Source organism: Falco punctatus (genome assembly GCF_963210335.1).
Source record: "Falco punctatus genome assembly, chromosome: 10".
Taxonomy (NCBI): domain Eukaryota; kingdom Metazoa; phylum Chordata; class Aves; order Falconiformes; family Falconidae; genus Falco; species Falco punctatus.
Genome location: NC_137590.1, coordinates 37,386,923 through 37,412,396, shown reverse-complemented (window position 1 = coordinate 37,412,396; position 25,474 = coordinate 37,386,923). Strand labels below are relative to the sequence as shown.

The 25,474-nt window shown below is 48.9% G+C and overlaps 1 protein-coding gene across 1 annotated transcript in view; it reads right to left on the bottom strand.

Moving 5' to 3' along the window:
• Position 1: 1 nt before the first annotated feature.
• Positions 2–25,474, bottom strand: part of SLC67A1 (solute carrier family 67 member 1) — a 72,069-nt gene continuing 46,596 nt past the window's right edge. The window contains exons 5-10 of the mRNA XM_080405262.1: positions 24,811–24,926; positions 24,239–24,349; positions 18,793–18,893; positions 9,206–9,307; positions 5,375–5,495; positions 2–248 (exon numbers count right to left, since the gene is read on the bottom strand). Coding sequence (XP_080261388.1) covers positions 61–248; positions 5,375–5,495; positions 9,206–9,307; positions 18,793–18,893; positions 24,239–24,349; positions 24,811–24,926 — 739 coding nt within the window. The 3' untranslated portion in view covers positions 2–60. The remainder of the gene's footprint in view (positions 249–5,374; positions 5,496–9,205; positions 9,308–18,792; positions 18,894–24,238; positions 24,350–24,810; positions 24,927–25,474) is intronic.

Sequence of the window (25,474 nt, the reverse complement as noted above, 5' to 3'; positions counted from 1 at the left end):
ATCAAATTCAAGAAGATTTTTATTCTGATGGAGAAATGGGGTTACTTTCTTGCAACTGAATTACTGGGTTTTCATCTCTCTCAGTGGGATTTTACTCTTTAAGAGGTAAACAAACAAACCAATATTGACAATTAGCTGTAAATAGCCAAAGGAGGAGACTCCAAATTGTTTGTATAAAATTCCACCGATGGTTGGGCCCACCGTCCGTGTCAAGGGCTGCACCGAGGCACAAATCCCAAGCATGGCACCTAGGAGAGATGGCAGACACAGAGACATCAGGGTAAGAACAAGTCCTGGGATGGAAAAGTGGAGAAGGGTGTGTGGGATCCCCTTTGTTCCTGATGAGGTTCCCCCGAAGTAGTAGCAAATCACTTCAAATAATCTCTTGCATTAATTTATAGAGGTTCAGTTAGGGCTTGTTAAGGCTAAGGACTCCTGGAGGCATGGGGACTAGTTTCCACCACGAGCCAGCTCAGCTCTTTAGTGAGCAGCCCCGACTCCCACAGCCCTGCCCAAAAGGCAAGCTGGTGCTCACCACTGCCTTCGCCAGGGTCCAAGGATGCCTCTGGCCCGAGAAGGTGCTTCTGAACGCTGCACCCAGCAGTGCTGGTACCTACTGCATGGGGTTAGGGATGAAGAGGTAAATTCTACAGTCGTGTGTGAGACTTCCAAGCAAATCACACACATGCTTCCAACGTCATAATTACCCAAGAGGGTCCTGTTCCACCCAAGCTGCTCCTGCCATTTCTTCTTTCGTGTGGGACAGAGGAACAGCTCTTGAGGGCTTAGCATAAGTGAGAGGCTTAGGTCTAACTAGGTCTTTAAGCATAAATAAATAAAACCACAGAAGAAGACTGAGCCCCCTTGAGATACTCCCCCACCCCCTTTGCAAAAAGAACGGAAATTTCAATTTGGATGGAAATGTGAGCCCTTTGCCTGGCTAGGCCGGTTCCCCCTCCAGCAGCTCTTCCATTTGCATTGTTAACAGGAACCCAGCAGATGGGGAAGCACCTCCAGTTTGGCAAAGGCAGGTTTTTTCCACGTGCAGGTGGATGACCAGGACATCCCATGGGACACAAAGTTGGGCCCCATGCACACCCCATGCACCCCATGCACACTTTGTCCTGCAGTCCTTGTGCAAGACAGCTATCACGCTCAGAGAAGCAGAAAATACCTGGCTGTCCAGAAAATCATTAGCCCCCAACACTGGGAGGAAGGGCAAAGCTGGCAGCACGTGCAAGAAACTTGTGCCTTGTTCTGAAATGATGTTTGCAATTATTAATTTTTTAGTATCAGCAGAATTATTTGGGCTGTTGGCATGTTTTCCACCAAGACATGTGTTGAAGCATCATTGCTGCACAAGGCCAGCAGCGTCTGGGAAGGATGAGAAGGATGCTGTCCCACAGGTAAGTAGATGTGGAGCTGAGTGCGATATTTAACGTGGGTAGCCACGGGGAAATGATCCCTGGCTCCAAGAGAGAAGAGGCATCAGGTGTTCACCTAATGCCGGCCAGTGACTGCTGGGTTTTTATCAGCATGCTTAAAATACTTGTGCAATGAGCCCAAGCCAAGGGTGTAGCCATGTGGAGAGGGAAATCTCCCGGGAAGCGCTGCCGAGCGCTCCTCCCGCGCATGGGAACACAAAGGCAATGGGTGGGACCTTGTCTTGACCCTTTGCCAGTGGGAACCATCCCACAACCACCAAACTTTCTGGGCAGGTTTTGCAATTATTTTTTTCCCTCTAGGTATTTGAATTAAACTAATTACTACATACAATTGCCAAACTGGCTCTTATGATTGAGAAGGCACTTTTTTTCTTTCCTTTTTTTTTTTTTTTTTTTTTTTTTCTGGAGCAGAAATCCATCCTCTTAAAAGGCTGGGCTCTCCCTCTGCACTTCTCCAACACGTTGCTGAGAAAGATAATTTCTGTTTAATGGGCTTAAATTAGATCCCTCGTGTCAGACACCCTCGAGCTTTGGGACATTGTAAATCTCAGCTCTGCAGCGTGGCCCTACTCTGTTGCAAAGCTGCGCATGTGATGGATCTCGTTTAAGACAAGACCTTTAACTGGGACAAGTCACCATGTCAGCAGAAAAATTCCTGCATTGCTTTGTGCAGCTCTGCCAACACACACGCTCACCTTCATCACGACGATCCCACTTTCCGCGCCTTCCCTGCCCTTTTTTCACCCTCCCCAGCTTTTTCCCCCTTTTTCCCATAGCTGGCATGACCCACCCCAGCCAGAAGCCCATCCTCCCCTCCTGCTCCAGCACTCCTCTCCTCCTGCAGGTTTCAGTGCTGGCGGCTCCCCAAGCCAGGCGGCTCCATCCCTCCTCCCACCCTCCGCAGTGCCGGGTGCCCTGGCTTGCCCTCATTTCCAGCTCACATCCTGTTGCCTCGCTCAGATGACTTTGCTGGCCCAGATCAGCCACACGCCCAGGGCAACGTGGGGCCTGATTTAATGATTAGGTCATTGCTGTCAGCAGCCACCTCCAAACCAGCAAAGCCCAAGCAAAGCTGAGGGGTTCAATGCACCAAACCCTGCTCGGCTGCAAGCGCTCCACCTAAGGTTTTGCATCTGATGTGCAAATAAAGTCATGCAATGTGGGCCCGTTAAGCAGGCAGGCTCTGCTGGGCTTCCTCCCTCTTTCCCTCCCCCATGGGTAAGGGGGTCTGTGCAGAAACAAGACCTCCATTCTCAGGGAGGGACTGGGTTGACAAGGAGTGCTTGTGCGGATGCAAGTCCCCCTGGGCTTGGGGCTGCCCTCCCACCAGCTCGCACGCCCAGCTGGACAGCACATGCACGTAGGGCAGAATTTTCCCTTCCTGCCTTTGAAGATGAGGAGAGGGAAGAAAAAAATATCAAAGGGAAACAAGTTAAATCATTTCCGCTATCTTTGCTTCAGTGCAAAGCCCCAGCCATAAGCAAAGAACAAGTGGCAAACTCATCAGCCTCGGTAGAAAGTGACCTTGGATCAGTCCTGAAAGCAGGACAGCGGGTGAAGGGATGGTGCCATCCTCCGTCCCACTGCTCCCTTTCCGAGGCACCTATTTAAAAGGCAAGGATGGGTGACTCAGTGTCTGGCGAGGGCGGACAGGTTATCCTCCTGCAACGCCCCATCTGTTCCAGCCCAGGGATGAGATGGACACCTGAGCTCAGCCCAAACTCCAGCTGCTCAGACAGCCTCTCCCTGGCCCAAAGAAAAACCTCCACAGGCTCTAGTGGCTCCAGGCTGGCAAAAATATCAGGAAAGAACAGCAAGGCTCAAAAGTGAGGTTTCCAAAGGGAAATTCTCAATGTCTGATTTCCTTGCATTAACTAAAAGTTGTTTCAGCAAGCGCTCTGGTTATCCGACACAGCGACAGTGAGGCTTTTTCATAAAGCCAGATTCCCATGTTCTTAGAAAAGTGGGAATTTCTAACACACCACCGAAATGCTCACTTTGCAGAGCCGGTCTTGGGCTCACGCAGGAAGGAGCAGCCCTTTAGCTGCTGTACGGGTGGAGCAGCCGCTGCAGGGTGCCACCCACGGCCAGAGAGCGATGGCAGGCATTCTAATAGCCACATTTCTCTGCGAGACACCCACGCCGTCACTGCTGCAGCTGCTGCCGAGAGGCAGCTCGCTGGCTCTGCTGCGTCAGGCATTCCTGCCTTCGCCCCAGCCTCTGCTTGGGTATGTCCAAAACAAGCACAAAACCATCAGATGCCTTTTCCCTTGGAAACACTGCAAGGAGAAAGCACGGTTTGAAAAGTGAGGGCCAGGGAGGAGAAGCAGAGACAAGGTTTTCCCCCAGCGCCACGATCTTCTGTGCCAGCAGCATCCCTCCTCAACATGCCCAGTTTCAAGCCAGTCATAACTCTGCAATTTGTAGTAGCACTTGGCATGGCACCAACCCAGGGCGGACGGGCAGAGAGCCCCAGGCAGCCCGTGCCTCCCCCAATGTCCTATGGCCCCCACCTGACCATCGGCACCACCCGACGGGCTGCCGCCGTCCTGTCCTGCCCTGCCATGTAGAGACCATCCATCCCAGCAAGGCGCGGGCTGACCTAACAAGATACACAAGCAGGGAGCAGGGTGAGGCAACTAAACCCATTTTCCTCGCTGACCGAAGCTTGCCTCCGGGCTTTAAAAGCCAAGCAATGCTCTGGTTTTCCTCACAAAGCCCCTTTGAGAAGAGCCTGGATGAATTCCAGCTTGGCTGTACATCCCAAAGCTGCTTGGTGCCCTTCCCCCCCAGCTCTCCCTCCTTGCACGAACATTGCTCCAACTCATGAAACAGCAGATTTTCTTCCTGGCCGAGCAGAGGGGCTGAGACATCCCCAGTCCTCGCCTCCCCGGGAACTAAGTGGTCCTCCCAGGTAGAAGTGTTGCACTTAGAGATCACAGGCTCCCAGCATTTGTAGGAGATGCAGTGGTCAGTCTCTACAAATAAACTACTGAAGTGACATTTAGAAAAGCTCTTCATCCAGAAGCATCTCAAAAGTTCTTTATAAACTTCACTAATGGGCTGTTCAAACTGTAACTCCCATTCTCGGTAGGGTCTGTGCAGAGGTGTCTGTCTGCTCAGAGAGCTCAGGGAAGATGAAGGGTGCAGGCTGGCATCCCAGAAGGGCTCAGCTAAAGCAGAGAGACTCTCGGCTACCTAGTGAATGCAGCTCTGGGAGCAAACCCTGAAGGAGCTTGCACAAAAGACACCAAACCAGGTTAACCCAACTCCATCCCGGGACAAATCCAGCAAGGCTCCCGGGACAATAAAGTAGGCATATTTCCTTCACTGACAGAACTAAAACCCCAGGTACAAGGTTCTGCATGACCACCACTGCATTTCAGTCGCCTTGTTCAGAGAAATGTAGTAACTCTTTGACTGAGACATGGCTGAAATGTGGAGAGGGGGGCAATTACTGCATCAGGCAAAGCATGTTTCCAAAGGATGATCCAGAATACCCTCCTGAGATGCCCCAAGTTAAAAGGTGTGAACGAGCTCTCTCAGCCCTCTCAGTCACTGTCACAATGGAAAAGCAGCTTTTTTTTTTTTTTTTACCGTACCTTGGCTTCCCATGGAAAGGAGAGTTTTGGGAGCGCCTTCCCTTACTGTGCCCACCACTATGGATGTCAGCAGGCGGCACAGGACCAGCAGCACCGGGTTGTGGGATGCTTGCTCAGTGTTGTTCAAGCTCATTGTGCATTAGCACCACTGGTCCCCACTCACCTGCTCTGCTGACACCCAACTGCCAAGCCTGATCCGCTGGGGAATTAATTGGGTGCTTGCCATGAACATGCCTCGGCGCTTGATAGTGGTGGTGTGAGCTGGGGACCACCTGACAGACTCAAAAATGAGAAAAGACTAGTCTGCTCTATTTTGATGAGTCTTACCAGTGTCGGAGGAGGGGACGGCCTTGGTGAGGATGCTGTCGGTGATGGTGCCCAGTATGCTGAAGGCGAACACCATCGGCACTGCAACAATGCAGTAGTGCCACACGGTCCTCATCAGGGCCTAAGGGACAGGACACAAGGGACTGTGGATCATTACAGAGCACAAGTGGTGACTTTGTGGCAAGAGACAACCTAGAAAAACATCACGAGTCAAACTCATGACTTAGGTAAATTGTGGGAGCCAGAACCAGTACCTGATGGTGTGGCTTTGGCCATTGCAGGGTTTTTCATAGCCCACCATTTGTCTGCAGTGAATTATTCCGAGCACGCGGAGCAAGTAGCAAATGATACCCTATAATCTGGCAGCACGTTTCTCTGGCACTGCTGTGGGTATTTTTAGCATCTGGGAATTAGTGACGTCCCTGTACCCTTCCCCCCACCTTCTGTCTCTTGTCCAACTCCCAAGGAAACATTGAACAGCAGATGCATGTGGTGTACTTCAGGAAGCCTCCATTACTTATACAAAACAGCCTAGAGAAGGCATTTCAGCTCATTATCATAAATAATTAAAACTAAACCGAGCTTGTCAAAATAAATGAGCGTGGTGCATTATGTAATGCCGTACCTTTGGGATTTCTAATCCTGTTCTGCTGCTAATAAATTCACTGAATTCAGTAATCTGGAATAGGTCTCCTGGCCGTAAGTGCACATTAGCGAGCATAATTAGGGAGAGTAATGATTTTGTTATTGCACATATTCTTAGCGGAGACATCCCTCCAGCTGTTTAATACTGAAACAAAAGCGGTGAGGCTCCCTAAGCCGTGGGGCTAGAGCAGCTCTCAGCTCATTCACAAGCCCCGCTGGTCAAATGAATGGATTTCTCTGGGGCACGGAAAGGAAATTCCCCCTTCTTGCAAGTCTCCTGCCTTCACCCGTGGCTCAAGGTGTGTTATTGTGGCTGGAGAACATTTCTGTCACTGGTTTAGCCAGAAGTTTCATTCTCTGGAGCTCTTCTCTCCTAAGATCTGGTCCCTGCCTCTCAGCTACAGAAGATGGAGAAGCCCAGAGACATCGCTCGCTAATGACTTGGAAATATTGAGGTTTATTCCTAGTTCCCCCCTAGAGTCACAGCCAGGTTTCTCCCTCGGAGGGGCTCTTTGCCTACGTTTTGGTTAAGATCTAGGCACTTGTGATTAAGGATCCAGAGAACAAGGATAGAGGAACAGGTATTTGGTACATAAAACACTTAGCTGGAGAGAGAATAATTCTTTGCTAGGACAAATGTCATTGCAGGACAACACTGCAGAGCTCATAGGAAAAAACAGCTTTACCCCCCACCACTGCTTTTTATGAATTCCCCCATGGGCTGAAGGCAAGTGGGCAGAAAAGAGCAGAGCCACGTCTGTGTCTCCCGTAAAACCAGGGACTCCTCGCTGCCCGGGGACTCGGGAAGGGCCGTGCCAGGCAGAGCCCTGCTCCTCAGCTGCTGGGCAGGCAGCAGCCTTTTTGACCTGAGCAGATCTGAAGGCATTTTTCAGGTGAGGGAGGCAGAACCAGGAGTTTCAGCAGACAGGCTCAAAAAGCAAACGCCTGGGAAACACAGGCAGCGAGGCAGGACAAGGCACGGCTGCGCCTTCAGACAAAGGGAAAAACTTCCCCGTCGCAACCGCCAAGCCCTCCTACACCCCAGCCCACGTGCCCCCGGCTTGCATCTGCAGATCAGACACCGGCTCTCCCCTCCTCTCCTTTTTCAGGTGTTACTGCCAAGCTCCCAGCCCACCCCTTCCCTTCTCCAGTTGCTGATTGCTGGGAACGTCCTGCAGCCTCTTCCCAGCTGCACTGCTGTCTGTCTGTCTGCTGACACTGGTGCCAGCCTTCCAAAAATGTCTCGGCCCACCTCCCGGTCTTAAAAAGATGAGTTTCAGAGCGTCTTTCATTATCAGCTTGGCTTTCCCCTTGCTTCCACCTTTTCGGGAGGGGATCCGCTTTGTTTGGAGGCCACATGCAGCAAGGGCACAGCAGGCAGGATGCTTCTCCACTGGCGGCTGTGCGGGATTAAAGGCTTATGAGGCCTGCTGCTGTGATGGCACTCATCCCCACCAAGAATGACAGCCATCCCAGAAACGGATGTTTTCTCGGCAGCCGCTCAGAAAGAGTGCTTTTTAATAAGGCGTCCCCAGCGAAGGGGATCGCAGCTGCATTTGCCTATGAATAGTTCTCATGGGAAGTCATTGCTGACCCTTGTCCCCCAGCCCGTGCTGTCAGGATGTCCACAGCCCTCTGGGCTTGATGTAATTACCAACCTGAAATGATTTCCCTTCCTGGCCCCCCCCCTTGCAGCCGATGTGAGCCTCCCCACACTGGGTCATTAGCCGCTGCAAGCCGTGCAGCCCCATGCACCCCTCCACTTCCTTCGAGGCTTTCTCTCCTACCACCAGCAGCCTCCAGCCTTCCCTCTCGGTGAGTCCTCAGCACACAAAAGCCATTTACTCCATGTTGGTTCTCTGCCTGATTCCTGTGGGACTGGGCTTTGGCATGGGGAGCTGGTCCCAGTAGCACCTGGCCCTGCACCTGGCTGGGGGTGCTCAGGTCTGCAGATGGGCCAGACCTGCCTTGGTCCTACCTAATCACTCCCACCCATGACCAAGAAACAGTGGCGAGACCTTCAAAGCCCTTCCTGGGCCACGCTCAGGAACACCAAGTCCTGTGCAGATGTCCCACGCTAAGGGGCACATCGACGCCAGCCAAAACCACGAGACACCAGCTGGGAGGGACCCTTCCCGAGCATCCTGCCACCCGGTAGTGTTTCTATGAGCCCTGAAATCCCAGAGAGGGGGACGGCGCTCCATCTGCAGAGCCAACACTTTGCCTGCATCCATCTTCCCATCCCAGCCTCACCTCAGACTTGCAATTTGGCTGCAGATCAGCCAAGGTGTGTAGGTGCCTCATCTCATCCGTGTAGCTGGGAACCATGAGCCTCAATACCCTGTGGTGCATTTGTGGGAACGGCACCCATCCTACCCGCACCGGCGGGAGCACCAGCACCCCAGCAGCAAGGCTCGAGGCCGAATACGGCAGGGAATGTTGGAAGGCTGACACACCTCAACCATCCTTTGGGCCCAGCTCACTGATGGGGACTGGTGAACAGCCTTCCTCTGTCCCCATGGTCTGAGCTATCAGTTCCCTGAACGTGGCTTATCCAAGCAAACACGATCACCGACAGAGCTGCCTACACCAACTCTGTCTTCCAATTACCGTTTGGGATTGGCATCAGCTGTCGCCCATGCAGTCACAACCAGTGACAGGTGACATCGCTCAGCCGAAAACGGAGGAACAAAATTATTGCCTTGTTACCTCCTTCCCCAAACACTCTCAGCTTGGGGAAATTAGGCAAAAGTAATGCCCCAGAAGAAAGGCACACGGCCTCCCCCGTCTCGCTGCAGTGTACAACCACAATGGTTTCCCACCCCATAATCTTCATTTACTTTCTGGGTAGCTCAGGAAATGCAGTCGCTGACAAGACCTAGGGCAGGATTTCTATGCAAAGCCAGTGACTCAGGAGGGACCTGCGAGTTTCTGTGCGAGATTAATGCTTTTTTAAATCCCCATAACTATTAATCATGCAGGTCTTTATCGTTATTTGGTGCAGTGCTTACTCTGAGTGTGGCTCTGTTCACGCAGAGGCCCAGGAGAGCTGACAATCCCTCCTGAGGACCACCCAGCAAAGCCAGCAGTGGCATCTCAAGGGACAGAGCTTGCAGCCAGGTCTCACGGACCTTATGCCACTGCATTATTAAAAGGCACCACGGATGATTTCATGCCAAGTCTTACCATGCCTAAGCCCACGCCAGCAAAGATGAAGATGCTGAGCCTGAGCAGGGTCATCTCCGTGCAGTGATTAGTGAGTTTTCCAATGACCAGACACTGGACAACCTGGGAAAGCAGCACACAAGCAGCATTAAGCCCGGTTCATAACAATTCAAACAAACTGAAAAGAGAACTGCTACAATGCTTCAAGCAAATAAAAGGCAGCAAATGGGTTATTCCCTTGCTTTTTTCTCAAGAAGAAGGGACTTCACTGTCACAGTGAATGGCTGGCTGGAAGATATTTCATGGTTTTTAGCATTTTGCATCCTAGAGATAGATCCATCCTGCAGCTGGAAGTCTTTACTCAGGGTGCACACCTCAGTTTACCATCATTGCTTACCGACCAGCGGTGACTGAAACTTTCTAAAGACACTTGCAGATACAGATTAATTTTTCTAACTAAATCATGACTGTTTTGTTAGATACTAAGGTCTTTATTCTTGACAAGTCCTTCTAAAGACAAACTGTACATTTATATGCAGAGGAGGAAATGCCTCCTTTCCTGTACTGTCTCTTGCCATTATTTTAAACTATAAATATACAATTGGGTGGTTCATCATTTTTAGGCAGGAAAAAAGTATGACGGAGATGCTAATACCCCGTCCTAGCAGTATGCACAGACATGAGAGACTAGGAACTGGTTTTACAGATTTTAAATAAAAGCTGAGGGAGAGGGGGAGTGAAAGAGGAGCCAAAAAAAATGTAAATTGTAGGAAGCATTTGGCTTTTTTTGCAGAGCAAAGATTCCCTCTTTTTATTTCTCTGTTCAGCATCGCCCACACTTCAGGTGATGCTGGCCCAAGTGGACTTGAGAGGACAGAGGCTGGAAGAGATCACTGTGAAGACAAAGCCTGACAGACTGCATTTCAGGGGAGGGACAGATAGGAATCTACTGAGTTTTCTCTGCCTGGAAAGGTTTTGTTTGATCCAAGCAAAAACCCCTGCGACTTGAAAGAAGAGCTCTAGTTCAAAATGCTTTGTTTGGCAGGATGGCTTTGTTTCAATGGCAGTCCATCCTGGAGAAAATGTTGGTCTCTGCTTGGACCTGGAATGATGCTACCCCACGGTCAACCTTCTGTGTTAGTCCTAAGGGTGAAACCCAAACTCAACTGAAAGGAAATGAGTGCAAAATAAGAAAGTAAGTTACTAAAAAGGAAGGAAACATTAAACTATGACAAGCAGTCCAGAAGAAGCAATTTAGGTACTAAAATTTACAAAAGAGCAAAAGGTAAATAGTAATAGAGTGGAAATAAAGTTGACATAAAGAACAGTAGCTACAAACTGAATATATTTCCAACAAGCTAGAACTTAATGGAAACCATCAAAATTCGACCCCTCGCTTTGCTTCAGAGCACAAGCAGTTTTTGACATGAGGGCACATCGTGCTGAGCAGACATTTTGGTTCCCAGCAAACGCTTTTCTCGCCTCCTTTTCATCCCCGTCTCTGCCTTTGGGCAGGGTTGGAGAACTCCGCTCACGTGTGCCTGGCTGCTGCGTGACAGTGGCACAGGCCCCGCGTGTCTCTCCCATGTTGTGTCACCTGCCAAGTGGCCTCAGGGACACTGGTGGACCTGCTGCAGTGTGATGCTGGGATGATGCATGGGCTGACCTGAGTCATCCCGGCCGAAAGCCCTGCTGCGGACACAGGAAGAGGCTGATACCAGCCCTGGCGGCTCCTACTTCGGGTGGGTGGGTGGAGAAGGTGCTGAGTAATGCTTCACCAAGCTGAGGGCTCCTAAAACGAAGAATTGTCATTAACTTTCTGCAAATTCCCAGTCCTTCCTGCCAGCTCGCCTGGCCAGGGCTGTGCTGAGTCACACGGGACGGGGGCTGAGCCCCGTTGCAGGGCATGGCTTGACTCAGCGGTGGCATCACTCAAAACCCAGTTCGGCTTTGCTGAGCCACTGGAGGAAAGGAAACGTTTCTCAATTTGCCCAGACTTGAATTGCATATTTAATTGGGATACACCATGCAGGCGCAGCCCAGTCCCTGCCCTTCCTTGAGTCACTGGGGTATATCATCAGCGATGTCCCAGAGCAGCCTGGTCTGATGGCCATGGGAGTGGCATACCCAAAAATGTCTCTCTCTGTCACTACATGCAAGGACCTAAGTGCAGGCAACAAAGCCAGGCTCTGAGCAGGCAGGACCTGGAGACAGGCAGACCGGGCTGTCCTCAGAGCGAGCGGGGCAGAGGGACGGTTCTTGTGCCATTCTGGCAATCAGCATCGGCTTCCCCATCCCTTGGACTGCGGCAAGACGAGTGTGAGGTAAAGCACCGCTGCTGAATCAACCAGCTCAGTGATGGGACTTTTTCCAAGGGTGTCAGCCCAAGTCACTTGCTCTCCCCTTGGGGCTGAGCCGCCATCCTTGGGCTGTACAGGCTGTAGCCTCCCCACCGGTTATCGGGGCTGCCCGACTCCTTCCCCAGTGCGGTCGCTGCTGACCCAGCCATGAGCTGTGAGCAGGCAAGGCCCACCACCTTGATTTAGGCACTGGATAATGTCTCCAGTCACCAGGAGCTCTGACCTCGCTCCCAGTCTGAATTCAGACCCGAAAACCCATTACTTCCAGCCTGCAGTCTTCCCTGTGCAGCTGCCTGCACAGGCACCTCTGGGAGGAGGAAGAGAAAGGCGGTTCATTTGCACTCTCCTCTGTAAGGTTTTGGATGTGTGCTGCCTGCCATTGCCAGGGGGTAGCCAGGGCATCCCAGACAACTTGGCCGTTGCCACTCCCGTGGACCAGCCCTGGTGGCACTGACGATGCAGCAATGGGATTTATCCTTATTTTTATTCTTGCTGGCATGTTCTGGGCTTTTCCTTTGCACGTAACCTCCTCCTGAGATCGACTGAGATGGGCCTTCCCTTCTGCATTTCGTTTTGCCTGGATGGTGCCTGCTTTTGTAACCTGACCTCCTTTGAAGTCGGGGAAGAGCCAGTGTACCTGGCTGGAATGCCTTCTGTCATCAATAAACAAAAGAGAGGAAATTGTTTGCAAGTGAAATAACAGGCTCTGCCCGTGGCTGTGTACACATGTCACAGGAAAAACCAACTCATTTTTTCTTCTCCCCCACCCCCCCCACCCCCTTTCTTTAAAGGCAAATAAGTCTCCCAATAAATGTACAAGAACAGTCAAATCTCTTCTTGTTGTTATGCTGGATTCACCAAACTGAGGATTCGTTATACTAGTTCAGCTGATCAGATAGAAAAATACCCTCTAACTCTGTCATTGTGTTTGATTTCTGGGAAGGCAGCAGCTCCTATTTGCTCAGAAGAGCGAATTACCCATTTCATTGTTAACCTCACTACCGAATTTCAGGAATCTCTTATAGGATGGAAAGGATTGTTGTTGTTTGAAGGTTTAAGGGGCTGATTTTTGGAAGTCTTTTGAACAGTGAAGCACTAGCCTTGCTGCATGGAGCCACTGCTGAGCAGGACTGGCACCTACAAGTAGCTAATCCCATCGGTGGAGGTTAGAGAAGTTACTCAGAAGCTCAGCTGGTCCTCTGTGCTCAGCAGGCACAGGACTATTTACACAGATTCTTCTATCAGCACTGAGCAAAAGCTTGATGGAGCCCAGCAATAAAATAACTTCCCTTTCACCTAAGAGCCTGGAAACGAAAAGACGTGAGAAGGTTGGAGAGGCAGGCACAGCAGGTCAGATAAGCTGGTAGAGCCCAGCAGAGAAGATGCAGGGCCCCATCCCTAGCGTAGATAGCATGATTCACATCAGAGGCGGCCTCCCACGCACTGGACCCGTATCTCTTGCCTTTGAAATTGTGCCTGGCTGGCAGTTCCCAGGGTGAGCGCACTGCCGGCTGGGGTGGGACACTTGGGTGGGCACTGGCCAGGGCAGTGGGCAACGAAAATCACAAGGCTTTCTGCACAGGCTGAAGGTGGTGCAAAACCTTGGGTGGGGTAAAGGGAAGTTGTTTTACTGACATGGTGATGCAGAAAGCACTTGAGAAGTAGTTCTGGTCTTGCAGAGGAGCAGGAGGGCGGTGGGACTGGAAGGAGAGCTGAAGGCGAGGATCAAACTGCTGAAGGCAGCACTTTGCTGAACAGGGGGAAGAGGACCTTGTGTTTTGCAAACTCCAGCCTAATCACTTTCTTTCCCCCTTCAACCCCCCCCCCTCCACAGATTTAAATCCTTCAAAGCAAGGAAACTGGAGAACTTTCTGTTTGTTGTTGCAAGGTCCTTTCACTGAGTGGGTTTTCCCCCTAGGCATACCTGGCTGTAATTAAATACCCGGCTCTTTAATCATCTCTCTTGCTGTGCAGGGGAAAGAAGAAAAAGACAAGAGGGACAGACTGGTGATAAGATGATACGCAATGTAAATCTCCCCGCCAGGAATCTCTCTCATCTTTTCAGGATCACTCCGTACCAACTTGTCCCTCCAGAAGCTGCACAGCTAGAGGTGGAGTTTGTATAACAATACAAATTTAAATGCAGTAAATAAAACAGATGTCTTATGATTTCTTGATCCTCAGGGTTATAAATATCTACCCCTTTGCCCCACCCAGAGTTTTCGTTTGGTGCATTTTGCTTTGGTTTTTTGGAGAAAAAGTTCTAAAAGGAAAGCTTCCCCCACCCCCTCTTGCAGTTTGAAACCTAAGCATCAGATGTGACTTTAGATACCAACCAGGGACTCCAGTGTTTCGCTTGCCTAATCCTCCGGCAGCACTTTCCAAGCCAGGTACTACACCTGGAAGTTCTCCATACTATTGCACTCACAAAAAAGCCGGAGCCTAGGTCTGCTTCTGCCCATTATGCAAAGTTAAATTATTTTAAATCATTGTGAAATTAGTTATTCTCTGAAGGGAGACTGAATGACATCTCACACTCACAGACATTCACTACAAGGGAAATCTCATTCGCATGGCTTCTGAAAAGATGGGAGCCCAGCCCCGGAGGACAGAAGGATTGCATCTGCAACAGGCTCTCGCACCCCTTGCCTGGAGACCCACCAGCGATCAGATAAAGATGTTTCAAACATACCATGAACAAGGGAAACCTGCAACCCAAGATGCCTGGCGCAGAGGCACCCCTCCTGCTGTCTGCCTTCCCCTCCTCATTTCGTTATCTACCACCCAGCTCCTCCTCCTTGGCTTAAGCTGGCACAGCCCCAGCTCATCAGACAGCCTCATGCTATCAGAGTGCTTCAGGGATCACCGAAGAGCCCTGGATTGCTTGAATCACCCCCCACTTGCTATTTTCACTTCTCCATCAGCCCACTCCAGCCTCGGTCATATTTCATTTTCTAAGCAACAACTTCATTTCCCCATCAGACAGCTCTTTGTCCTGATGCTATGACACCACCTTCCCAGCACCCTTCTCTGACCTCATTTGCCTCTGTCCCAGCCCAGAAGTAAGCCCCCTTCCCACCCGCACTGCACTTAAGCCTGCCCCACACTTTCCAATATCCTCTGCTATTAGATGATGCTCTCTGCCTAACCACAAACAGTAAATTGGGACCAGCTCTTGGGTCAGTGCTTCATTCAGAGAGCCAGGAAGCCCCCATTCCCCACGGTCAGGTACTCCCATGGGAAACTTTACAACAATGCATCAGCAGACATACTACTTTGGGCCACTCAGGTCTCCACGAGACAGGCTGGGAGCAGCAGCAAGGCAACCTACGTCCCTCCATGCGAGCGTACAAGTGGCAGCAAGGAGATGTACCACCAGTGCTAGAGAGAAGGGCAGCCATGCTGTGGGCAGCCAACCCGGCGAAGGGAAGAGGGTGCCAAGGATGCCCCTTGCTGTCAGTCGTGGTCAGTGGTGCTACGTGCACGGCATTGCAAGGAGAAAACCCACCACCAGCACCAGATCAGCCACTTCACCTCTAGCAAGTGCCGTGAACCATTCCCATGTGGACAGAGCTGATGCTCCCAGCAAGGCAGCAACCAAGACAGGTGCTCTGGGGAGTAGCTAGCCAAAGCCCGTGAGGCTCTTGGGCTCCAAAACCTGGCTCCGAATCCACCTTTCACACCTGCAGGGATCCTCTCAGGCTGGGCATGAGGCACCCTACCAAATGCTGGGGTCCTGTGGGGTCATAAAGTGACAAGATGGGACCAAACACGATGAGGTGAGGCTGAGGAGCTCTGGACAGGATCCCCCAAGAGTGCTGCCTGAATCAGTGAGGTGGCTAACTAACATCCTCCACCTGCAATGGTGGCAAACACCTCACCTCCTGTGGGGTTGGTGTTTCTGTGCTGATCTCCCCGTGCGAAGAGCTGTTTGAGATGCTGATGACAAGGTACTTCAGTGGCATAAAAATTAGGTGGACTGACCCAAAGCCGTTCAAAATTTCCTCTCTAGATGCTCTACAGGTGGCTTGAGTAGGAGGAATGGTGAGTAATAGAGATGTTTACAGTGCATTGACCGCTTCTCACCACAGTAGGTTAAATGAGGCTGAGAAGCTGAAAAAATGGGTTAAGCAATTGGAGCATAATATCCTTGGGGTGGGAGAGGAAAGTGGGGAAGAGACCATGGCTATTTGAGTCATTCTGGATACTGCTGATAGGGCTGGGAAAGGGGGCTGCAACATCACCTTGTGTGCAAGAGGAAGGTGTTCATTTTGAGAAGATTTCATTAAAAAGTAGAAACTACAACAACACAAAGAAATAGTATTACTAAAAATTGACAGGCATTGGCAAACCAGGCAATGCTTTTGTCAGTGTTTGACTTTTGGGGAAGACCTGAGTAAAGGGCTCAGCTAAGCCTTTCTCGCTGTGCACTTTGAAGCTGCTTAGTGCATGCAACATGTACTGGGAGTAGGCGAGACCCTGGGACACGGTGCTGGGTGTACCAGCTGGCTGTGCCGCACAACCACCCAGGCACTGTGTTCAATATCTACAGGGAGGTTTAAAGTAAACAGGACATGGTTTGATTCTTATTTTCCCCTTCATTTATGTGACATCTGCTCCCATCCATAAAAGTCCTCAAACGCAACCCATTTTCAGATCCAGGTAGAGATGCAAATGAGGGGGACACGTTTCCTCTAACTGGTGGGCTCAGAGCAAGTCCAGGAGAATGGGAAAACCCTCACAGTGCATCTGAAACACCAGCTTAGACAACATGAAGGTGCACAAGCAGCTCTGGGGCTTGGCAGTACAAAGCCAGCACACATTGTATTCCCTGCATACATCTTCCACTGGAGAAAACCTGGCAAGAAGGCAGCCGTGAGACAGCAACTCAGTCACTATCTGCAAAAGGTATCTTTGGGTGGTTCTAGCCAGAGACCTGATCTGAAAGTAAAGACACAAATTCTAATGTTTTACAATAATTTAGAAACCAGATGGTGAGAGTATTGTTCGGATCAGTTAAGGATCTAGTCCGGCATAAACTAGAGAAGAGTTTGGAACTGCCAGTGATAAAGTGGAAAGAACAAGCAACAAAGCAGAAAGCAGTGCTTTGCAAACTCTTGGGCAAGATGCCTTTGTTGCCACCAGGAATCAGCCGTCCTGGGCTTTTTAAAAAAATAAAGTATTTTTTTCCCCTTTCCTTTGTGGTGTTCTGACAGCAAACCTCAATGCACATCATCAAGAAGTTTGTACCCTACGACCACTTCACGCCAGTATTTCTGATGTCCACAGCTGTGCATTGCAGAACATGCATAGCAGCGCAGACAGAAACTGCACAGATAGATGAAAGAAAACTGCCTGGCTGACAAGAGCTGGTTTCTGTGTCAAATGATCCAAGGCAAAGACTCCCCAGCAGAGCAGATGCTGCGCCCAAGCCCGTAGGCCACCTGGGTTAGATCGTGGTAATAGGTATGATTGATCTCTGTGGGATGAAGCCCTGTGACTGTGGGAAGGGTCAGGTCCCTGGTTGGCACTGACATCTGATTATTCATTAGGAAGCAGAGTGAATGCTATAATTCCCGTATCTTCCAGGGCTGTATCTGTATGTAGGGTGCACTGGCATGGCAGCACAAGTAACCTCACCTACGGTAGTTTCATCCAAACTAACCTGGGAAACAATAGCGTTGAAGACAGACAGATATCCCAGGCATAACCAGCAGTGTTGTGAAGACAAATATCCTGGACCTGACAGCAGCGTCCAAGCTCCATATAGCAACATGAAACTTCTCCTGCCCCGCCTGTACAAGTGCTATTGCTGCCCAGCTGGAAACAAGCACACCATAGCCATGCTGCCACCCCAAATCTGGCTTCAGTGCAGACATGTGTAACAGGGATTTAACTGGTATGTCTAAGAGCACAGTTGCTGGGGAGTCCCTCTACACTCAAAGGGGGAAGCAGATATCAGAAGGTGACTCAGCTCTTCTGAAAACAGTGGTTCCTGCAGATCCTGGTCTAGGAGGCAGCATACAAAGACTAACACAGGGAAAGCCTCTGTAGCGGTGGAATTTGGGTGGGAAGTGTGCTTTGAAAGGAAGCTGCCGATCACTCCACTTGTCACGCTGTTTCCATGCTGTGGTGTGGTAAACTGGTTTTCTTTCCAGTAAGGCTGGATGGGAGAATGCATCCAACTGGTAGTAGATGTTGAGCTCCAGGGACTGAGAGACAGCTCAGTCCAAAGCCACCCTCCAGAATGGACATGGCAAAGGCGCCAGCTCCTCTGCTCCAGACAGTTCACTCTGCAGACTCTACTTGCTGATGTATGGCCATGCTCATCAGCTGCTCTACTGAGATGCCCAGATTTGCTGAAACCAGGGCAGAGCCTAAGTAACTGGCAACACTGTGCCAAATCCAAATCACAAGGGAAGGAACTAAAGCTGCCATTTCCCAGATGAGAAGCTCCTCCAGATCCCATAGGAACACTGTGGCAATGCCCAGGAAATGAAGGCAGATTTAATAACAAGACCACCCTCCCTCCGGATATTGCTTAACTTGCATTCCTACCTTGGGGCTTGCTTATAACCATTTGCTGCTCTTTCTGCAAAATTATCAGCTTCTTTCTCTGAAAGGAACATTCTGCTGTGACATAACACCTTTTCTTTTGGCCCTGCTACTGCGTAATTCAGCTGACTTTTCCCTTTTACCCATTTTGGTAGCCTCCTAACCATGTTCCATTGCCCACCTTTTTGGATTTTTTTTTTGTTTTGGAAAGTACAAGCTTGCTATGCTTGTTTCCACACAGCAGAAAAAAGTCTCTCCTCTACACTGAAGGCATCTGTGAAAAAAACAGTACGATCATCTACTTACATAAATTCACAGGGTGCTACTAAGTACATGTAAATTAGCTAATTTGCACCAGGGAAAACCTTTGTCAGGGCACTTTAGCTTCAATGTAAGTTTTCTTAAAAAAACAAGGACAACATGTCAGTCCAAAGAAATTTTAGCTCCACAGCTTAAAGATCAGTGAAGACGGACAAGGGGAAGAAAGCTTTCAGGACACTCCCTTGCTCTGATTCCTTCGTATTCCAAAAACCAGAATAAATTTGGAGTCACTTCTATTTTTTGAGACCAAGTGCCACATGACAGAGCTAGGACTTGCCTATCAATATTACACCTGGATTTGGAAGAGCATGTGTCAAAAAGGTGGCAAATTAGATAGCTGTGTGGCAAGAGGGGGACTTCCACTTCGCTTACCATTTGAAGGACACCAAAATACGACATCAGGTATCCAGACTCCACTGCTTCCAAGCCAAAGAAATCCATAGAGATGATAGAAAACATTATCAGGAACAATCCTAGAGGGAGAGTTAATGAAAAGCACATATCAATATGCTTGCACTGCATATAGTGGCCCAGACCCTGTTCCCAATCACCTCCAGTATGAGTCAGTAGCTCTCCCTGGAGTTGCCAGGACTGGATATAAACACAAGCAGAAACCTATTTAAAGTCAGTGTAGTAATTTAATCTTTAAATGTTAACTTTTTCCCCCCACTTACTTTCATCTTTAAATAATGTGACTATGTAGGCTGTAGATTCAGCTGTTTATTATAAACTGGTAAATATTTGTATCACCAAAGCCAGACTAACCATTAAGACAGCTAGAAAACATTTGTTCAGACAAGACTGTAACCATAAAAATAATCAGATTGGATTCCTCACCCCTTTTGCCTGACTTAAGATTTTCACCATGGGGAACAACGCTGTGACATCAGCCTAAATACAGTGGTTTCACTGCACACCTCGGCAATGACACTGGTGGCACATGAAATATCTCTGGCGTGGACTGATATGTCAACACGAGCAGTCAGGGAAGTATGGACAGAAACAGCACAGGCTGGGTTTGCTTTTCAATTAAGGCAATTTCTGGAACGCATAACGGAAAATGCCCACTCAATCTCACATGGAAATACAATAGTGTGTGTTTCCCCCATCACAAACACAAAGGCAGACACACGTACACACACTCCCGTCGTACACAAGCAGCCACTGAATTAAAAATATTATGACAGAACATGGCTCTCAAAGAGTGGTATGGGGTAGGAGGCTGCTGCCTCCCCTAGTGCCCTGTGCACCTCAGACTGACCAAGACAGTAGGAAACGGGGGCTCTCTGCATGCGAACAACCCCCCAACACGCCTGTCGGAGACCACCGGCACTGCTGCGGGAAGGAGAGGAGAGAGGACAATCTTCAGGGGTCCTGCCCTTCCTTGTAGGATCCTCTGAGGTACAAAGACTCTGTAAATATGGAACTGTGGTCCTCTCCTTCCTGAAGAAAGCAGAGCTCAGCAGGCAACGTGTGAGGACCGAGAAGACAGCTAGTGGCCTAGCAAAGTGGGTCACTAACTTCGTGGCACAGGAAGCATTTGCTGGCATTTCCCAAAAGCGTGAGGAAAGCGATCCCAAACTGCTGACACCATGGAGGACTTGCACCCTTACAAACCAGTGCAACTCCACCATATCTAGTAGCCCAACGGTGCCACTACCAGTGGAGCACCTGCAGCAGTGAGGACCTCCCTCCAAGCATCCCAAACCTTTGCCTTGAGGGACAACCACCCTCCCACCCCAGGACCTGCCACAAAGCCTTCCCGAACCCCACCGGAGTCACCTCTTCCACCCCTAATGGGGACAGCTGCACACCAACTGGCCCCACAGAGTTGGGGGAGAGGGACGGGGGGCAGGAAGGGTGCCCTGCTCTGCTGCTCTCCTGATATTTGGAGAAGGTGCTGGGGAGCTGGGGCTCATGAGGATTTATGGTTTTGCCACTCCCCTCTGCAGAGAGCACCCCGTACTTTGAAATCGCTCTTAGCTCAAAGCCAGCTTAAGGTAACATGCAAATAACAAATATTTACTCACAACATCCAAACCAGGCAACAGCGTTGCACATGTTTATAAAAGGCACACGTGAAGAAATGAAAGAAAAACCACACTTTGTTTCACACGCAGGAAGATTAGATTGAAGCGGGCGCTTGCCCTTCATCCTGCTGCCCCACTCAGGTACCACCTAGGAGGGGCTCAACCTTCCTACATACCTGATGCTTCTTCCTGGTGCCATGTGCCTGCTTCTACAGCTCCTCTCCCCTTTGAAGTCCCTCATCGAGTTAAGGCAGATTTGGATCTTTCTCCTCCAAATTAGCTGATTTCTTTCAGAGCAGGGGGATAGGCTGTGCTCTTTAATCAGCGTTACACATTGCACGGCTCCCCTGGAGATGCAAATGTCTCTTCTTAGGATGGGTGTCCCTGTGCCTGCGTGGTCACTTAAAGCTACCTGGACAAGGGAGACCCCCTTGCCCCACTTCTTCCTAGCAACTAAAGGTGTTTCTCCCACGGGCCACACATCTCTTGGTGAAACCCACAAGGGAAGGCCCAGACTGAACTCAAAAGATTTTATGCTCATTGGAACAAGCATTTCTTACAAAGATCTCAGCAGGTCCCATCTGGGTGGGCTGCAGGTCAGCTGCATGCGGCCACATGAGTAATGTACCCACCCTGAGGTGGGCTTGCTGGGGTGGCGTGTTCCCAGGCTCTTCTGGGGACAGAAAAAGCCCACACAGGAGCTGCCCAGATAAGCCTCAATCCATACTTTTTCAGGTTTTCCACAGGTTTTCAACAGGAAAAAAACCCCAAAATGCCAAAAAATATCCTCGGAAACCTTGCCTTTTGTTAAGGGGGTCTAAATAAGGGGTGAACTCCTTAGAAAACCTGGCACCGGTGGGATGAGTAACTAGGGTTACGCAGCAGAAGGCAGGTAAATGGTTGCGAGATAAAGGTGAGAAAAAGCACCAAGGGGACGCAGGAGTGCAAACCATATTTTCAAAAAAAAAAAAAAAGACATGACATTTCTAAAAGCAGCCCGTGCCTTCAGAAGGCCAGTTTAGCAATCCTTATGGAGAGCTGGTGTGAGCAGGTGAGCATGGCCCCTGAGAGGTCGTCTCAGCCCTCCCATACTGGACTGCAAACGTGATGGGATGCAGAGCCCTAGGGCTCACTGCAAAATCCTGTTCCACATGTTATAGAGAGTCCTTTTAAAAATGGGACACAGGTGTAAAACAATTACGCTGTAACCAGATTTTCCAAAGGGATTAGGCAGGTAATGATCCATACAAGCAGCTCTTCATCAGTATTTTCAAGGTCCTGGCGATCTGTTGTCAGTAAGAGGTATGTCTGACATTTTTATCCTCGTGTTTTCTTTTCTGTCTCTTTTCTACCGCAATGCAGAAAGGCTCTCTTTTCCCAGGCCAGCTGAGAACATAATTCAGCTGTGCTGGAGTGGTCTGCTGCCCATCCATCCCCGAGCAGCTACGCTCCTGCAAGAGGCACGGAGCCCATGTCTCTGCCTTTATGCAACACAAGGAGGAAGTTCCCAGCCCTGCAGCCCTCCCAGGGAGGTTCTTTCAGTCTCAAACAAGCTAATTTTAGACAACAATGAGGTCCATAAGGAACAGAGGATTTTCTTCTGTGTATATCACACACTTGTTTACAAAGTAAATAGAGAATGGTCTGTAATTTGGGTGATCTAATTAATTACACAGTTGCAGCCTGGAGATGAAAGGTAAACGAGCTCATGAGGAGCTGAGCCTCCACCTCTGAGCTGCAGAGAAGTAGGTGATGACCAAATCCCCTTTCAGCTGCCATCACATGGGCAGTCATCTGAAGTGGAGACCTGCAGAGAAGTCACCAGGATTTTAATCACTCCTCACTATAGTGCAAGCACTATACCTGTAGCAGGAGCGCGTCACGTGAACCCATTCCTACTCTTACAGAAATACTCCCAGCCGTTTCAGTGACAGACTTTAAGCCCACGTTCTGCCTTAAATCTCAGTTTCACTGTCTCCATACTCTTTGCCTAGAAGTTCCCTTGCATTTTTGGGCAGAGGATGTTTATTTTGGTTGGCTGCATGTTCTTGCTGTGCATGGGAAAAGAAGAATGTCTTCTGCAACAGGGAGGAATTTGCATTTCAGCAGGGATGACTAAAAACAAAGTGCACCTCATCCAGCCTTTGGAAAAAGGAAAGCGCACAGGAAATTACCGCGCAGACTGCATTGGATGCGGTCTCAGGCATTTTTAAACAGAGACATGAATGCTACTTTAAGCTGAGAAATAAGCCAGAATCAGCAAAGAAAACCCTCTGAAAACTTAATTTCATTGTCTTGTTCTGTGAAATTCTGTTATTTTTAAACACTTTTTAAAATACAGTTTTAAAAGTTTAGCTTCATAAGAACCAAAAAAGTGCACTATTAGGGCAAGCCAACCGTCCTTCAAGACTGTATGTTCTCTCCAGCACTGGAGGTAGGACCAACTGGCATTATTGATCTCAGAGAATTACAGTTCTCAAAAAGAGAAAAAGAAAAAAAAAATCAGAAATCCTTTACTTCCCTGAATGTTACTCTACAGTTACAGTCAGGCTTGTTCTCCGCCAGCCTTAGCAAGGAGTAACAGAGGAACCTGACCAAGCTCAGAAATGCCATCCCCGTCTTATTCAGCCACTCTCCATTGCCAGACCTACTTTCATTTGTAAACTGAATTTACAGTTTACAAATTAGAATTTAATTTGTAAATCACGTTTTATATTATTTAAACTTCAAAGGATTCTCCAATGTAGATGAATTGGGAAAAGATGCAAAGTATAAAAGCTAAGGTGCCTTAAATACTCTCTTGGGATCCTTTTTGGAAGGGAAGTGCCTTAGTTTGCTTAGATGCCTGATGTACACGTGTTTTGATGTGCACAAAATTCAGTTCTTGAAACCATAATCAAGAGAAACTGCACTTTTAGGTTTGCCGGGGAAAAGACCTGTGAAGGCTCCCTGTGTGGAAGGGGCAGAGAACGTCACCTTGTCCTTACACTGCCACTAACAAGGCTGATGTGCTGGCCTGTCTAGAGACAAGCCAGGGGAACAACGATAAAGTGTAGGCAAAATGAAATTTTATTAAATTGTGGCCAAGGATATGTATAGCCCAGCAAATATGGACATATGGACCATGTCAGGACAGCAACTGACTCAAAGGGACCAGGGAAACAGGTAGGTTTGGGATTGGTTTGAGGTAGCAGTGGGTTCCTACTATGATGCAAAAACCTGAGCAGAATATATAAAGAGAAGAACAAGTACCACCATGAACATGCAAGGGAAGAAACATGCTGTGCCTCCCCTACACGCAGCCAACAGAGTGTCCACAGCCTCTTGTCCAGCAATAGCTTTTTGTTGTTGAGAAAAAGGTTAGGGTACACATAACCCTTAAAATCACTAAGTAAAACCAGGAAGTACCTCAGTGTTTCTGGCACAGTACAAATTATTTCCCTCTGCTCTGAAAAGATTACAGCCTGAATAGAAATGATAGACAAGGGAAAAAAAGACCAAAACAAAAAACATTTACAGCCGGGGGATGGAGTAGTGAGATTAAGTGATTTGCCAAAAGTCACAGAAGCAGCCTGAGACAAGTAGTCTGTTCTACACTAAGTCCCAGGGGTTTGACCCTATGTAGCTGAGAGCATTTGAAAGCATCCAGCATCGAGTTAGGAGCTGAATCCTCACTGCTCCATGATCAAACGCAATGTGTTTTCAGTAACTTGAGACAAGCTTGGTCTACAGTGTATGTCATCTTATTTTAAATACATCAGCAATCATGGGTAATGGGTGAGATTTACCTATGGGAAATCCAGCAAAGACCTTGACTATGAAAACTTCCATTACTCCCGGAAACTTCATCAGCCGTAGGATTTCTCTGATGCTAAACACACTGCCAGACTGTGATGTGCCTACACAAGATGACATATTGATTAATACTCTATTAGAGGCAGGAAGCAAGAAACTCTGAGACTGCTAGTTCAGATTCACCACCACCTTTCTGAAAAGGTGCCTCTGCAGCACCAGCTTTCTGCTGATGCAGGGGGTTGGGAGCTGGTGCCAGGTCTGCATGCAGAGGACCCCCCTGAGACAGCAGGATTGCCTCCATGCTGGGCCAAACTAACCCCCAGCAAGGGGTTCTAAGATGCACAGCAAGCATTGGGCTGGAAGCCTGCAATTCTGCATGGCAGAGTGGTCAACAGGTAGGGAATAATAGCCTTCCACAAACACAGCTTAGGCATTAAAGTGTCAGAGTTTCAAGGTTGGCATCTTTTTGCCCTTAAATGCAACCCCAAGTCCTTTAGCAGTCCCTGCAGCATGCCAACCCCCATTCCTATTCATGTGCTATTTGTCAGAAACACTAAATACTTACTGTGCTCCATCACACAATAGTCTGACTTTGGTTTAGCCTGCAAAGGGATCCAAACCATTGCTATCATGGTATTTATCAGGTTTCCCACCAGTGCAACATATATAGGAAAAAAAGTGCTGCAAACAGAAAAAAATACAGGTTAGGCGGATAAATATCATGAACAAGACATTTATACCTCTACACTGCAAAGGCCTGGGCACCTGGATGAGGAACAATCCTCTTAAAGTTGCAGTACATAAGGCTATAAAAGAGCTCACATCCTTTCATGGAGGCTTTGGATATGACGACGGTTTGAAATTTCACCAAAAGATGGCTAATGCCATCAAGATAGTTTCTCATTTGTATTAATAATAGGGTATAATACAATGCTTTTAAATCTGTAAGCATCAGGGGAAAGGAGCCCCTCTTGGTTTAATGAAGCCTATAAATCTTCCCACAGAACGCACAGCATCTGCTTGTTAGGATCCATCTAATCCCCAACTGAATTCATCTAAATATAATCTCAATCCTTAAAATTTCTCGGCGAAGTCAAATGCAGTTAAGTAAAGGGAAGAAAGTACTCAAGATGATTAAGGATGGTAGAATACAGCCCAGACTACAACCAGAACTGAAACCACCTGAGATACAATACCACTTGAAAAGCAGCTGCTAAAAATAATAAACA